General features: G+C 45.5%; 6 protein-coding genes across 6 annotated transcripts; all 6 read right to left on the bottom strand.

Moving 5' to 3' along the window:
- Positions 1 to 3,422: 3,422 nt before the first annotated feature.
- On the bottom strand, positions 3,423 to 4,334 carry LOC145976342 (uncharacterized). Its single transcript, XM_083107405.1, has one exon. It carries the CDS (start codon positions 4,332 to 4,334, stop codon positions 3,423 to 3,425), a length of 912 nt encoding a protein of 303 aa, XP_082963531.1.
- A 257-nt stretch (positions 4,335 to 4,591) lies between these two features.
- LOC145976341 (uncharacterized) lies at positions 4,592 to 6,370 on the bottom strand. Its single transcript, XM_083107404.1, has one exon. The coding sequence runs from the start codon at positions 6,368 to 6,370 to the stop codon at positions 4,592 to 4,594; it is 1,779 nt and encodes a 592-aa protein (XP_082963530.1).
- An 846-nt stretch (positions 6,371 to 7,216) lies between these two features.
- Positions 7,217 to 7,942, bottom strand: LOC145976340 (uncharacterized). The gene has a single exon (XM_083107403.1). It carries the CDS (start codon positions 7,940 to 7,942, stop codon positions 7,217 to 7,219), a length of 726 nt encoding a protein of 241 aa, XP_082963529.1.
- A 1,349-nt stretch (positions 7,943 to 9,291) lies between these two features.
- Positions 9,292 to 10,722, bottom strand: LOC145976339 (uncharacterized). Its single transcript, XM_083107402.1, has one exon. The coding sequence runs from the start codon at positions 10,720 to 10,722 to the stop codon at positions 9,292 to 9,294; it is 1,431 nt and encodes a 476-aa protein (XP_082963528.1).
- Positions 10,723 to 11,136: 414 nt separating this feature from the next.
- Positions 11,137 to 12,099, bottom strand: LOC145976338 (uncharacterized). Its single transcript, XM_083107401.1, has one exon. The coding sequence runs from the start codon at positions 12,097 to 12,099 to the stop codon at positions 11,137 to 11,139; it is 963 nt and encodes a 320-aa protein (XP_082963527.1).
- Positions 12,100 to 12,503: 404 nt separating this feature from the next.
- Positions 12,504 to 14,421, bottom strand: LOC145976337 (uncharacterized). The gene is made up of 2 exons (XM_083107400.1): positions 12,707 to 14,421; positions 12,504 to 12,606 (listed from the first exon to the last, which is right to left on the bottom strand). Exons 1-2 carry the CDS (start codon positions 14,419 to 14,421, stop codon positions 12,504 to 12,506), a joined length of 1,818 nt encoding a protein of 605 aa, XP_082963526.1.
- Between the last annotated feature and the right edge of the window lie 293 nt (positions 14,422 to 14,714).

The raw sequence follows: 14,714 nt of genomic DNA, 5'->3' as shown, positions 1-14,714 counted from the left end.
TTCATGAAAGTCATTAAATGTTTGAATGATATAGCAAGCCAAATTATTTCATGGCCAAGAGGCGAAGAACTTAATAGAGTGAAAGCAGATTTCAATAAGAATGCACCATTGCAAAATATAATTGGTGCAATTGATGGCACGCATATTCTTATAAAAGCTCCTAAAGTATGTAATTATATTATTGATATCCATTGTAACTGTAATGTAAGTAATTAGAATTAAAGAAAAAAAAATAGTATTATCATGCATTTCTTTCTTTTTCAGATTGACTCCCAATATTACAGAACCTATAAGAAAACACATGCCATAATTTTGCAAGCAGTCTGTGATTCTCGTATGAAATTCATTGACTGTTTTGCAGGATTTGCAGGTTCAGTTGGAGATTTAAGAGTTTTCAAAAACTCAGACTTATGGAAAGAAGTTCAAAGAGATAAACATTTCTATTTCCCAAATGATGAATACATTATTGATGATAAAGCATATCCTGTTTTAACATGGTGTATTCCCCCATATATTGATCGTGGCCAACTTACAGTTGTAAGATGATTACATATCTCGTATTTTATTACATATCTTATATATTTTCTTGTAGTAAGAAAATTTGTTCAAATATATATATATTTTATCTTTTCAGGCTCAGAAAAAATTTAATACCGCTCTTTTCGACGATCAAAACGATCAGTGATTGAACGTGCATTTGCACTACTAAAAGGTAGATTCCGTAGATTGAAGTTTCTTGATATGAACGTAGATGAAATGATCCCCTATATCATAATTACTTGTACAGTATTATATAATATATGCCTGGATGGTATTAACGAAAATGATATAGAAGATTTCATACAAGAAGGTGTGAAAGTGGAAAATGATGAGATTTATATTAGAAATATATTTAATGAAGAGGCAGGAGAAATAAAACGTGAATACTTGTGTGCACTCGTCGCTGAAGCTTAATACTGACACAATTTGATCATTCTTTTTATAAGAATTCATTTAAACAAAAAAAATATAACTGTTCTAATATTTAGCAGAGTTCATCGAAACGTACTTTTATAATGTAAAAAAGATGTAATCATATTGTAAGAGAGACACGATAAAATTTAGGAATAATAAAGAAAATATATTATATTTAATTATATTTATTTTTATTTATTAAACTAAAACTTACGTTCTAAGATTACATTGTTGCATAAGAACAAAAATTATATATATGAAAAATGATATAATGATAAAATAAACTTTCTAATACTTTTCAATGTAAAAACAATATCTTTTAGCTATTCTAAATATAAATTTAAATTTATACTATAATTAAATGGTACAACTTATTCTTAATATGAAAATTTAATATGAATTTAATATTTAATATGAACTTTTTCTGTTTATCTTCTTGAGAGTAACGAAAAATTAACTAAAGAGAATCTTAATAAAACTTCTTCAATCTTACCTTATATATTACATAGAAAAACAAATGATTCCTGACTAGAAAAATGGAAACATTTTTGAACTAAACATTATAAATGAACAGTCTTTGTATTTAAGTATCACATTTATCTTTGTAATTATGTATCACATACAATGAGCGATTACTAACGAAAAAAAACAAGTAAACAAAATTGTTTAAATCACTATTCAAAAGTAAATACATAAAATATGAAAAAAATAAAGAAACAAAATATTTTATGAAAACAAAATCAATTGTATGAAACTACAGTATAAGAAAATTCATGTCTTAAAACATTTTGAAAGATAAAAGTATTTTTATGAAACTGTATCATAAAGAAATCTAAGTTAACAAGAAATAAGAAAGAAGCAAATTTTTTAAACATTACATGTTAGAGCTTTTCAAGTAATTTTTTCATTCGCTCTTTATAAATTATTATAGCTTTATCTTATCTTTCCATTTTTTCCTTATGCCGCTACATTCTTGCTTGTTCCCGTTCCTTTGCTTCTATTCTTTGTTGTGCACTCCATTCATCCAATTCTTTCGCTACTCTGCTTTTTTTTCTACTTGGCATTTGTGATACATTTTCTTTTTCATCACAGCTATCAGAACTCCATGATGATATTGAATTTGGACATATTCTATTTTTCAGCGTTGATGATACTGAAATTGGTTTCACTATTGGTTTTTCATCTAAAGCATCCTCCATTTCATCATAAAATTTACATGTTTTAATTTCTGCTCCACTTTGATTGTTATGATCCTTTACTTTGATATATGATTTTCTAACATCCTTAAACTTGTTCTCACATTGCGTACTAGTGAAGTTCCACAGGGGATTTTCTTTTTCCAAATCGTCTGCTATCATTTGCCACTCCTTATTATTTTTAATAAGTGTGTTTTTAAAATCATTTTCGTGATTCTTCCATTTCGAAATAAGTGCTCTAACAGCATTAGCATCTGTCCACTTGGTCACACAACTGGTACAGAATCCGATAGAAGGAGATTTATATTACAACTTTCTAAAATAAAATGGTTATCAACAGAAGAAAAACATGATAAAACTAAAGTTTTATTTATTTAAAGTTATACCTGAATTGTTATTGTATCTGTCTAGAATGAACTCATCAGTATTACTTGTATCAATTTTAGCAGTATTTGATGAAACTAGAGAAACCATATCAATAATATCAACAATTGCACTAATAGAAAAGAAACATAAAAAGAAAATTAATAATCTATTTATTCAAAAATGTACTCACTTGAATTGTTCTACTGTATTAATCTACCGTACTAATCTACTGTATTAAGATTAAAAAACTGCCTTGTTTCTAATGTATCAGGGAACGTCATAAGAGCATTAGCTGCAATAAATCATAATTTATTAGATTATAAATAAATATATACATATATATTTGTTATTGAGTGATTAATAACTGCAGTCTTATTTTAACTTTAACAATCACATATTTTTTTAATCACATTGTTCTCGCGTGCACACGCTCTCTCGCCATCTTGCTATCTATCTCTCTCCTTCATCTACGTTCCCTATTCCCGTGCGCTCTGCCCTCCATCTAGCGCTACAATCCTTAATATGCCGCCTCCCTCGAAAGGATTATCTTTCAACAAAATTATTGCTTTCAATTAATTCCATTCATATCGCACGAGATACTTGCACTCTAAACTTAACCTACATAAGTACTATTACAAAATTAAGAAACGTAAAGAAACACTAAAATTGCGAGAAGTCTTCGCTTCTGCGAAAATAAATCATTGAATTCTTTAATTTTTTTTTTACGAAATAAACTTAAATAATAATTGCCTCTTAGCTTTACGAGAAACATAAATAAAATAATAAATTCTCTGAACTATACGATAATAAACAAACAATAAGTTCTTTGAACTTTCTCGTAATCTCTTGCTTTAGTCTATTAATGAATCGTCGGTAGGAATGGGACACAGCCCTTTCACCGCTCTCTTAAAGTCTCCACTTTTCGTTTTGACCGTGACCACACGTACGACTCCGTCCAGTCCTGGATGTAGATCGGATACTCTGCCTAGTACCCACTGAAGAGGAGGTATCGTCTTTGAGCAGAACCAAGGCGTTCAACTCGATATTTTTGCTACAGGTTGCCCACTTATTGCGTCTTTGAAGTTCTTGCAGATACTTCGCCTGCCAACGTTTCCAAAATCGTTGGCGTAACTTATATATATGTTGCCAACGTGACAATCGATTATCTGGAGTTTCCAGATAATTATTCTCGATAGGTAGGGTCAGTGAGCCGCCAATAAGGAAGTGGGCTGGAGTTAATGCATCAAAATCGTTAGGATCATTGGATAGAGGTGTGAGAGGTCGCGAATTTAAAATCGCTTCGATTTCCGTTAGCAGGGTAGCGTATTCTTCAAATGTCATCAGTCTACCCTGCGTCACCGTATAAAGATGTCTTTTAGTTATCTTTACCGCCGCCTCCCATATACCCCCAAAATGAGGGGCACGAGGAGGAATAAAATTCCATACGATACGCTGTTGAGCGAGATTTGTCTCTATTTGACGAGCTTCCTTCTCAAGAAAGCGGTATATCTCTTTCAATTCATGCGAAACCCCGACAAAGTTCGTGCCATTATCGGAAAATATCTGAGAGCATATACCTCGTCGGGCAGTAAAACGACTCATGGCTGCTAAAAATGCTTCCGTAGTTAAATCCGACACGAGTTCTAAGTGAACGGCCTTTGTGCTAAGACACGTAAACACGGCTACGTATCCCTTCGAAACATGAATACGTCCACGACATCGACTTTCTCGTACTTCCAGAGGTCCCGCGTAGTCGATTCCGGTGCAAGTAAACGGTCTAATAAATCCGCTTATTCGTTGTTTGGGCAAATCTCCCATCTTTGCTTCCTGTACTGTTGGCCTAAATCGAAAACAAGCCAGACAGCGTTTAACAACCTTTCGTACTTCTCGTCTACCACATACTGGCCAATAACGATTCCGGACTACGCTGAGAAGTTGCTCCGGAGGGCAATGATGATGTCTGACATGCTCACTGCGTATAATCAAACCGGTTACAAAATGTTTGGCCGGTAAAATTATTTGATGTTTTTGTGTCCAGAGTAGATTTGAATTTCGGAGTCTCCCTCCTACTCGAATCAGTCTGTATCCAGGAAGGAATCTAATCCTCTTAATTGACTTTTGCGAGAGATTTCTCGTTGCTCCTTCAAATCTCGAATCTCTTGACGAAATGTTTCTCGTTGTACCAATTTTACTATTGCCTTTTCAGCCTCATCGCATTCTTCGACCGTCAACGGACCGCCATTTTTCTTCTTGAGAGCGTTATTTTTGAATCGCATGCAATACGCAATAACCCGCTTGAGCTTGTCGAAAGAGGAATACCTCATTAATATATCGTAATCCTCCGTTATCTTCATTGTAATCGCTGTTGATTTCATTTCTGATAGATTCATTTCCGGCTCTTCTTCCTGTTCTGGTCGACAATAATCGGACTTTAACCAGTGGGGACCGTTCCACCAGAGGCCGTTATTCAATAGCGTGTCCACGCTGACTCCCCTCGTGATTAAGTCAGCAGGATTTTCCTTAGAATACACATCATGCCAGGCGATATTCTCCGTCATATTTTGAATTTTTGAAACGCGATTCGCTACAAACGTCTTTAGTGAACTGGGCAGACTTTTTATCCAACCGAAAACTATCGTGCTGTCACTCCAGAGAGTAACTTCATCGATTCTTGAACCATACGAATTTCGCGCTATTGTGTATAATCGCGAAAGTAAAAGCGCGGCTTCAAGTTCTAATCTGGGTAATGAGATTGTCTTCAAAGGTGATAATTTCGATTTCGAACAAATAAGATGAGAATTGACGTTACCATTACTGTCGGTACTCACTGCGTACAAACATGCTCCGTACGCCTTTTCTGATGCATCGCCGAATCCAACGACATTGAATTTTTCCGAATTTCGCGCTGGAGTTACATTTCTCGGAATTCGTAATTCATTGACTCTTGGCAAGGAGAGATAGTAATTTTCCCACGTTGCACGGATATTTTCGGGTACACTTTCGCCCCATTCGATGCTATGCGACCATAATTGCTGCAGAATTATCTTACCGTTGACCAACAAAGGAGCTAGAAGCCCGAGTGGGTCAAAAACTTGTGCTATTTTTGACAACATTCGTTTAGTCACCGTTTGTGAATTTGATATCTCGATGCTATACTGTAGACAATCTGATGCCGAGTTCCACAGTAAGCCCAACGTTTTTAAGGTCCCATTGTCGTCGATGCGTAACAAGGTATCGGTTCTAATCTTCTCTGAAAGGTGCCGAAGTACTCGTGGGTCGTTTGACCTCCATTTACGAAGAGAAAATTGTCCGTTCATGAAAATCTGAGAGATATTTTGCAACTTAATCGCATCTTCGAGTTTTCTCGATCCTGTTAAAATATCATCCATATAACAATCGTCCTTAATGGCATGCGCTGCTTCTGGCAAATCGACAAGGTGCTCCCTCGCCAACTGTTGAAGACAACGCATCGCTAAATATGGAGCGCATGCTGTTCCGTATGTTACCGTGTTCAGCTCAAAAACTTGTACCGGTTGACTCGAATCTTTTCTCCAGTGTATTCGCTGTAACACTCGATCTCGCTTGTCCACGAGAATCTGCCTGAACATAGCCGCCACATCTGCGGTTAAAACGTATTCGTGCATCCTAAAACGGAGTATAATGTTTAATAATTCCTTCTGTAGATTTGGGCCTGCCATTAATTTATCGTTTAGCGAATTCCCCGTACTCGTTTTGGCTGATGCGTCGAATACAACTCGGAGCTTAGTTGTCACACTATCAGGTCGCACTACAGCTTGATGCGGCAAATAATATGATTCCGATTCGAGTGCGTTTTCCTCCGTCACCGCCAACATATGTCCTTGCTGCTCGTAGTCTTACATGAAATCCACGTAGCTCGCCCTTAACGTTGGATCTTTACTCAACCGTCGTTCTAGCGCAATAAATCGCCGATATGCCGAATCTTTCGAATCGCCTAATTTCACGCTCATGCGTACTGGTAGATGAACAATAAATCTTCCTGTCTCGTCTCGTTCTGTAGTTTCAATAAACTTCGTCTCGCATTCAACGTCTTCTTTCGTGAATTGACAGGCTTCGGGAACCGTTTCCTGCTTCCAAAACCGCTCGACTTGTTCGCTCAACGTTTGATTCGACACGAGCAGACATGACGACGAAAATTAGCTTCATCGTCGTTTAGGGAACCTCCTACTATCCAGCCAAACTTTGTATTTTGCAGCGCAGGTTGTCCGTTTATGCGATTTCGCGGTGCGCCTAGAAGTATTTTCCAATATAATTCTGCGCCAATCAATAGATCAATCGATCCCGGTTCCTGGAAAATAGGGTCTGCCAGCGAAATATCCTTCGGTAACGTAATGCCTTTCATTTCGATCCTTTTTTGCGGTAAATCTTCTGTTATCGATGGTAAGACGAGACACTCGAGTATTGTCGCGAAATCATTATGCATTGACGCAAGTCTTACTTGCGCGGCTTTTCGTATTTTTGTTCTCGACTGACTGACACCGCAGATATCTCGATCTTCTGATCGACATGAACTTAAGTTTTCGTATTATTTTTTCCGTGATTAAATTTGATTGCGATCCAGGATCAAGTAATGCCCTGCAAATCTGCTGGTTGCCATCTTCATCTTGTACATAGACTCGAGCTGTTGACAGTACCACACGGGACGCTGGTCTTTGAGCGTATTATACTCCTGCCGAGGTCTCCTCATCTCTCGAAACCTTTGTCATCGGTATGGCTTTCGTGGATAAATTCTCTGAGCAAATTATCACTACTGATGTATCCGTTTTTTCGTTCTCTCGCGACGATGTTTCCGTTTCTCTGTGTAGCATAGTGTTGTGCTTGCCTTGACATTTTTTACACGAGGATGCCTTGCAATTATTTGCATAATGCCCTGGGTTGAGACAATTTACGCAGAGTTGCTTTTCTCGAACCAATTGAAATCTTTCCGATGTTGCCGTTTTGAGCAACTCATCGCATTTGTATGCTGGATGATCTCCGTTGCAAATCTTACAACTCGATGATGTCGAAGCAAGAGAAACCTTTTTCTCGATCCTCTTCTGCTGCTGAGGCTTTTGCACTGTAGGCTTTTCCTTTGAGTTGTTCAAGACTCTGAGCATGTGACAACGTTCCGTCAAAAATTTGATAAATTCATCCAGTCGTGGCATATTGTGAGGTGTCTTACCTTCAACAATGTTCTGCCAATCGCGCTGCTCCGTGAAATCGAGTTTTTTTTTTGCCAGATGTATTATGATTGTCTCCAATTCAAATACGGGCTGTTGCAACACTTCGAGCGATTTGAAGTGTGTCTGAATATGCCAAATAAATTGTCGGATTGATTCAGCTTTATTTTCCTTCGTGATATTCGAAAATTGTAACAATTCGTCGAGATGTGTCTCGATTATGATCATCTCATTGTCATAAGTGTCCTTGAGCAGTTTCCATGCACTCTCATTGTTCGCGAGCGAATCCGACAGTGGACAGTAAGAGCGGAAGGTCTTTCAGTAAAAAAAGTGCGCCACGTTTGACAAAACGAAAAGTGACATTTATTAAAGTCAAACTTAAAAGACAAGTGTTTAGTGCAGCGATTGAGTGATTCGCGGAACAGCGGTCTTCGCGAGCGGAATCGCGAGCGATGCAGCGATATAAAAGCGTTTTCCGAATTCGTAAGCGGTCGTATAATGCGGTTAATCAGCGGTTTTATCTAAGAGATTGCGGAAAGTCCAAGAGAGTAAGCGATCGTTATAAGCGGTTTTTACTATGCGGAGCGGTTGTAACTAAGCGGTTTGACAAAAAGTGCGAGACTTCGGCTTGCTCGCGTGCGGTGCCCGTTATAAGGCGAGCGGAATTTTGGGCCCGTTGCGACGTGGCCCAATAAATTTGATTGTTTAGCGGTGACCTCATGGCGCCGCGCGTAATTGGCCGCCGATGAGGCCTGACGTCGGCTTTTTCGCGGTTGCCATGCGCGCAGTCTTTTTAGAACAGCTGATTGGCAATCAGCTGTTCGTGACGTATGGGCGCGCATGCCCGTGCGTCGCGCTGATTTTGTCGACGGTTGACGTTGTTATTGTCACTGTTTATGACACGCGTTTCTTATGCTCCAAAAAAAATTGGAGATAATACGAACGATCGAGTTTTTCTGAAAAATAGACATCTCGAGAAGTTTCTCGACGCCCGTTAAATTCGAATTTGCGAATTTACAACATATTGAAAAATGCGGATTTTACTTGCGAATAATTTTTAAGCGAAATGATATTTCGGTTTTCGAACATCCCGCCCGCCTCGTCAGTACGTGACGAAATTTGCGAATGTGTTCGGGCGCGGGCAGGTGTCGCGAACGGTCCGATTGATGAGTTGGTGATAGTGATCATGAATGGAATGCGTGACGTAGTACAAAGACACGTGTCGTTCAGTTTATTCGTGTCTTTCGCGAGAATAGTATCGTGTGAAGTAAAGAGATTTATACAGTGATGAATGATGAGAAAATGTACAGTGAATTTGTGAATAATCTCGCGAGTGCAGTGAAATGTTAACGTGAACGTGAAATTGTGGTGCAAGAGAGAGAACAGAGAAATCAGAGAAAAAAAAAGAGACTGATGACACGGCTCGCGGATCTCGCATAATATCGAATGTGCTTTAATATAATTACATGTGATTAAGCGCGTACGATTCCCGGAATTATGATACCGTGAAACATAATGTGAGTGAATATTGTACAATGTGGATGAGACATGAAAGAAAGTTCGGGTTTCGTGAGAGCTCACGAATCCGAGTGCGTTGGAGATGCTGCGGTGTCAGTTCCTGGCAAGAGGATGATCTTCGCGAGTGGCCGAACGAACTCCGAGGATGCTGTGCGCACGGTGACCACGCGTGTCACGCCGTCGTCTCCCGGGTGCAGTGCCGTGATTCGGGCGAGTGGCCACCTGGTTGGAGGTGTTGTCTCCGCCCGCAGGAGGCACAGGTCGCCGACGCTTGGGCCGGTCTCGCTCCTCTGCCATTTCGGTCTGCCAGCCAGCGTCTGAAGATATTCGCGCGACCACCGTTCCCAAAAGTGATCGCGCATTTTTTGAAGAAGCTGCCATCGTGACAGCGTGTTCTCTCTCTCGGTGGCAAGCGACGGCTCGGGGACGGCCAGAAGGGGAGCTCCGATCAGGAAATGACCGGGTGTGAGTGCCGCCAAGTCGTCCGGATCGTCGGTCAGTGGTTGAAGCGGGCGCGAATTGAGGCACGCCTCCACCTGTGTGAGAAGAGTCGTCATCTCCTCAAAGGTGAGCGTTGCCTCGCCGATGACCCTTCGAAGGTGATGTTTCGTAGACTTGACGGCTGCCTCCCAAAGTCCGCCAAAGTGAGGAGCTGCGGGCGGATTAAACCGCCACTTTATGCCGTCTGAAGCTGCTGCCTGTGCGATGCGACGGCCGTCGGCAGTTGAGGCGCGAAACATTTCTCGGAGTTCTCGGCTTGCTCCGATGAAGTTAGTGCCGCAGTCCGAGAACACCTCGTGGCAGAGTCCCCGTCTGGAAACGAAGCGACGGAAGGCAGCCAGGAACGCCTCAGCTGTGTAGTCGGAGACCACTTCTAGATGAACTGCCTTGGAGCTAAGGCAGACAAAAACAGAAATAAAACCTTTGTTTGCTCGATGGCCTCGTCCCTTGCTGGTCCGGATGAGGATCGGACCGGCGTAGTCGACTCCGGTACGCAAAAATGGACGCGCCGGAGTCACTCGCTCCTGGGGGAGGTTGCCCATCAGTGGCTGCGGTGCGGTGGCTCGCCATCGGGTGCACGTGACGCATTGATGGATGGACTTCTTGACGATGGCTCGACCTCGCGGGATCCAAAACCGTTGGCGCAGTAGCCCGAGGGTGAGCTGCACTCCTCCATGTAGAGTCCTACGATGGCAGGAGTCCACCAGGAGCCCAGCCATCCAGGAGTCCGGCGGAATGATGATTGGGTGCCGTTCATCGTGAGACAGGATGGCGTGTTTGAGACGGCCTCCGACTCGCATTGTGCCGCTGTCGTCCAGATAGGGGCTCAGCTTGGTGAGCGGACTCCGTGGTGGCAAAGCACGTCCTCTGCTCAGTGATGAGACCTCGGTTGTGTAGTGCAGTGCCTGCGAAGTTCGAGCCCATCGTAAAAGTGCGTCTTCGATTTCGCGTGGCTCCAGAGTTTGTGCGACGTCTGTGGCGTTGTGCATTTTCCGTGCGATTTTGCGCCAACGAAGACACCAGGCCGTCACCCTGAGTAGCCGGTGCAAGGACGAGAAACGGAGAATGAGTTCTGGCTCGGTGATGGCCTTGACGGAGGTATTGAGCGAGCCGGCGGCTCGTTGCTCCGGCACCTCCAAGTTTGGCAAGACGCAGTCGTCGCTCGGCCAAAGTGCCTTGTCACTCCGCAGCCAGGATGGTCCGGTCCACCAGAGCGGATGGCCGATCAAGTCACCCGGTTGGGTTCCTCGGGAGGCGCAGTCGGCCGGATTGTCCTTTCCCGGCACATGCCGCCATCGAGCGTCGGGCAGTTGGACCTGGATCTGTGACACCCTGTTGGCCACGTAGGTCTTCCAGCGGGAGGCATGCCCCTGGATCCAGCTCAGCGCTACCCTGGAGTCAGATCACAGGAAGACTGGCGCTGTGGGCAAACCCAGGAGAGTGTGCGTGTGAGCAGTGAGATTCGTTAGTAGGGTGGCCGCGCACAACTCGAGTCGCGGAAATGACACTGGCTTCACCGGAGCGACCTTGCCCTTGGCAGCCAGCAAGTGAAGTGCGGTGTCATCTTCAGTGGTGGAGCGGAGGTACACCACCGCGGCGTATCCTCGCTCCGAGGCGTCGGCGAACCCGTGGAGTTCGATCTGTGCGTGTGGTCCGTCGCTGCCCAACCAGCGAGAGACCCTGATCTCGTTCAGCCGCGGAAGGTCAGAGAGGAGGTTCTTCCAGGACAGGGCGTCTGCCGACGGAAGAGGAGCGTCCCAGTCCAGCTTCTTCAGCCAGGCGGACTGGATCAAAATTTTAGCTCGCATTGTGACCGGAGTGAGCCACCCTAGAGGATCAAACAGCCGTGCGGTCTCGGACAGAACGCGTCTTTTTGTGAACTCGGTGAAGTGACGTGCTTGCACCGAGAAAGTGAAGTGATCACTGGCCGGGTGCCAGTGGAGGCCCAGTGTAGCGTGGCTTTCGTGGGACCACGAGTGCGGTGAGCTGGTGATCCAGTGTTCTGGTGGGACTCCAGACAGGATACCGAGGTTGTTGGCCCCCCACTTCCTGAGCGGAAACCCGCCCGCCGTGCAAAGACCGCGTAGTTCCCGCTGCAACGTGGTGGCCTCCGAGATGGTGCTTGCTCCGGTGACGACGTCGTCCACGTAAGTATCGCGGCGTAGTGCTACCGCTCCGCGCGGAAATTGCGAACCCTCGTCGTCAGCGAGCTGGTGTAGGGTCCGTATGGCGAGAAATGGCGCGCACGCCAAGCCATACGTGACCGTTCGTAGGCGGTACTCGCGGACGTCGTCGGTGACTCGGTGCCGCCAGAGTATCCGCTGGTGGTCGCGGTCCTCCTGATGGATGAGGATTTGGCGGTACATCTTTTCGATGTCCGTCACAAAGACATAGCGGTGCCAACGCCAACGAAGGAGCACGTCGGCGAGGACTGGCAGGAGGTTGGCGCCCGTCAATAAGTTGACGTTGAGGGACGCGCCCGAGATCGAGAGCTGCGAGCCGTTGAAGACGACCCTGAGCTTCGTTGATGTGCTCGTTTCCCGCAGCACTCCGTGATGCGGTAAGTAGCACTTAGCGGTGTTTTCTTGTTCGGATGAGGTGTTTACGACTTCCATATGTTGCAGGTCTTCATACTCCTGCATGAAGCTGCGGTAAAGATCGCCGAATCGAGCGTCCTTGGAGCAGCGGCGCTCCATGGCGTTGAGCAGACGTTCGGCCGGCTTGCGGGTCTCGGTGAGAGAGGGCGGTGCTCCAGCGAACGGCAGTCTCACTACGTACCGTCCGGTGCTGGTGCGTGCGTGCTCGCGGGTGAAGAGGTCTTCGCACCTCTTCTCTTCGGCGGTGAGAGCGACGGGAGCGGCAGGCTCTCTTTCCTGCTCCCAAAATAGCTGCACCAGGTCGTTTAGGTGGTGATCGACCGAACATTGGTGGGTATTTTGGTTGCCTTGGGTCGTAGCCCTGTTACCTCCTGACAGGATCCAGCCGAGTGAGGTTTGCTGCGCGATGGGCTCGTCCCTGCGCCCCTTGCGAAGACCGTCTTGGAGAATGGCGGAGTACACGTCCGCGCCGAGCAGTAACTCGATGGGATCTCGGTCGAGGTACTGCGGGTCCGCCAGAGAAAGACCGCGAATGTGTGGCCAGGTGATGGTACTTCTCACGATGGGACCCTGGTATGTCGATAGGCGCGGAAGGACGTACGCCATGACTGGAAGCGTGGCCCCTGTCACTCCAGAGGCGAGGCTTAGAGATAGCCTTCCGCGAGTAGCTCCGGATGCTCCTCCAACCCCGGCGATGATCATCGAGGATCGGATCCGCGGCAGACGCAAGCGTTGCGCCAAGGTCTCGGAGACCAGAGAGACTTCCGATCCCTGGTCGATCAGCGCGCGAACGTCCTGAGGCCTCCCCAGGTGATCCGTAACAGTGACGCGTGCGGTGGCGAGGAGGATCGCCTTGCGGTCTGACGCGACTCGTTTGGCCGACAATGAGCTTGCTCCGTCGGCTGGTGCGTATGCGTCGTGGAGTAGCGTATGGTGTCGTGACTTGCACGTGAAGCAAGTCTTCACCGACTGACACTTGGCGAGGAAGTGATTGCCAAGGCAGTTGAAGCACAGTCTGTTTGCTTCTACGAAGTTCTTTCTGTCGCTCGCGGTTTTCGACTTGAATTCCGTGCATTGCATAAGGGAGTGCTTGCCCTTGCATGCTGCGCACGTCGAGGAGTCGGATGTGCGCTTCACGAAATGCGATTTCGCGGATTTCGATGGTCCTCCGGATTTCGCAACGGAGTTCGGATGCACGGCGTTGAGTGTGAGGATCTGATCGGACATGAAACCCAACAGGACGGCATTACTCGGCGGATCGACGGAACCGCGTATGGAGGACTCCCATTCCATCCGAGTTTGCGGATCGAATCGATCGACGAGCAGGTGATTGAAAAGGTCCATCCCGTGCGTGGCAATGGGCCTATCGATGCTCTCCTGAGCGTTGATGGCAGTCGTGGCGGCGTTATAGAGGCGACTTAGCTCGTCGGCGGTTGCGGCTTTCATTTTTGGCACGGCGGTACAAGCGGCGAAGTTAGCGCGAATGAGTTCCCGTTTGTTCTCGTAATGCGAGCTCAGAATCGTCCACGCCCGCTCATAATTGCCCCCGACAATCGGTAATGACCGGATTAATTTTTCCGCAGGACCTTGTAAGCTGGTACGGAGGTAGTGGAGCATTTCCACGTCAGAGATAGACGGATTGTCTCCTATAATGGACAGGAAGATGTCGCGAAACGCTGGCCAGTCTCCGTACGCGCCAGAGAACGTCTGGAGCTTTATCCGCGGCAACGATGTCTTGAGCGCGTGCTCCTGGTAAGCCTCGGTCTTCGGCACGCTGGGCGGCTCGCTTTTGAGTTTGTTCGCGTACCCGACTAACGTGCTCCGCTGTGTCACGTAAGTTGATTCCGCAATGTCAATAAAATCAGCTTTTGCGTACTCACTGTCGAGATATTTCTCTTTCAGCGCAGTCCTGATGAGTTCATGCTGAGCCTCGAACTTGTTCCACAGCGTCTCGAGGAGGTGGAGGCGAGCTTGGATGGCTTCGGCGGTGATGTTTGAGACGCCCATCTTGCGCAGATTGTCCACGGAGCGAGACATTCGCCCGTGGACATCATTCTGCGCCTCCAGCAACGCCTTCAAATCGGCACTCATCTTCACTAATTGTCTTTCTGTTCAGGTTCGCGCACTGGACGACACACGTGAATTTCACCCACGAACTGCGGAAGCGGATGTTAATCCGGCTCGAAGGACCAGAAATGTTCGCGAGCGAATCCGACAGTGGACAGTAAGAGCGGAAGGTCTTTCAGTAAAAAAAGTGCGCCACGTTTGACAAAACGAAAAGTGACATTTATTAAAGTCAAACTTAAAAGACAAGTGTTTAGTGCAGCGATTGAGTGATTCGCGGAACAGCGGTCTTCGCGAGCGGAATCGCGAGCGATGCAGCG

Source organism: Camponotus vicinus, unplaced genomic scaffold, assembly GCF_025532165.1.
Source record: "Camponotus vicinus isolate PSW18456_S1 unplaced genomic scaffold, iyCamVici1.0 SCAF_8, whole genome shotgun sequence".
NCBI classification, from domain to species: Eukaryota; Metazoa; Arthropoda; class Insecta; order Hymenoptera; family Formicidae; genus Camponotus; species Camponotus vicinus.
This window is presented reverse-complemented; position numbering and strand designations above follow the sequence as displayed.

What these genes read in the sequence shown, in the direction of transcription:
- LOC145976342 (XM_083107405.1), bottom strand. Translation starts at nt 4,334, where the DNA reads ATGGGAGATTTGCCCAAACAACGAATAAGCGGATTTATTAGACCGTTT.
- LOC145976341 (XM_083107404.1), bottom strand. Translation starts at nt 6,370, where the DNA reads ATGTTGGCGGTGACGGAGGAAAACGCACTCGAATCGGAATCATATTAT.
- LOC145976340 (XM_083107403.1), bottom strand. Translation starts at nt 7,942, where the DNA reads ATGATCATAATCGAGACACATCTCGACGAATTGTTACAATTTTCGAAT.
- LOC145976339 (XM_083107402.1), bottom strand. Translation starts at nt 10,722, where the DNA reads ATGCACAACGCCACAGACGTCGCACAAACTCTGGAGCCACGCGAAATC.
- LOC145976338 (XM_083107401.1), bottom strand. Translation starts at nt 12,099, where the DNA reads ATGTACCGCCAAATCCTCATCCATCAGGAGGACCGCGACCACCAGCGG.
- LOC145976337 (XM_083107400.1), bottom strand. Translation starts at nt 14,421, where the DNA reads ATGAGTGCCGATTTGAAGGCGTTGCTGGAGGCGCAGAATGATGTCCAC. An exon ending in ACCTCACTCGGCTGGATCCT is followed by an intron (nt 12,607 to 12,706) that starts GTCAGGAGGTAA and finishes TTTTGGGAGCAG; the next exon opens with GAAAGAGAGCCTGCCGCTCC.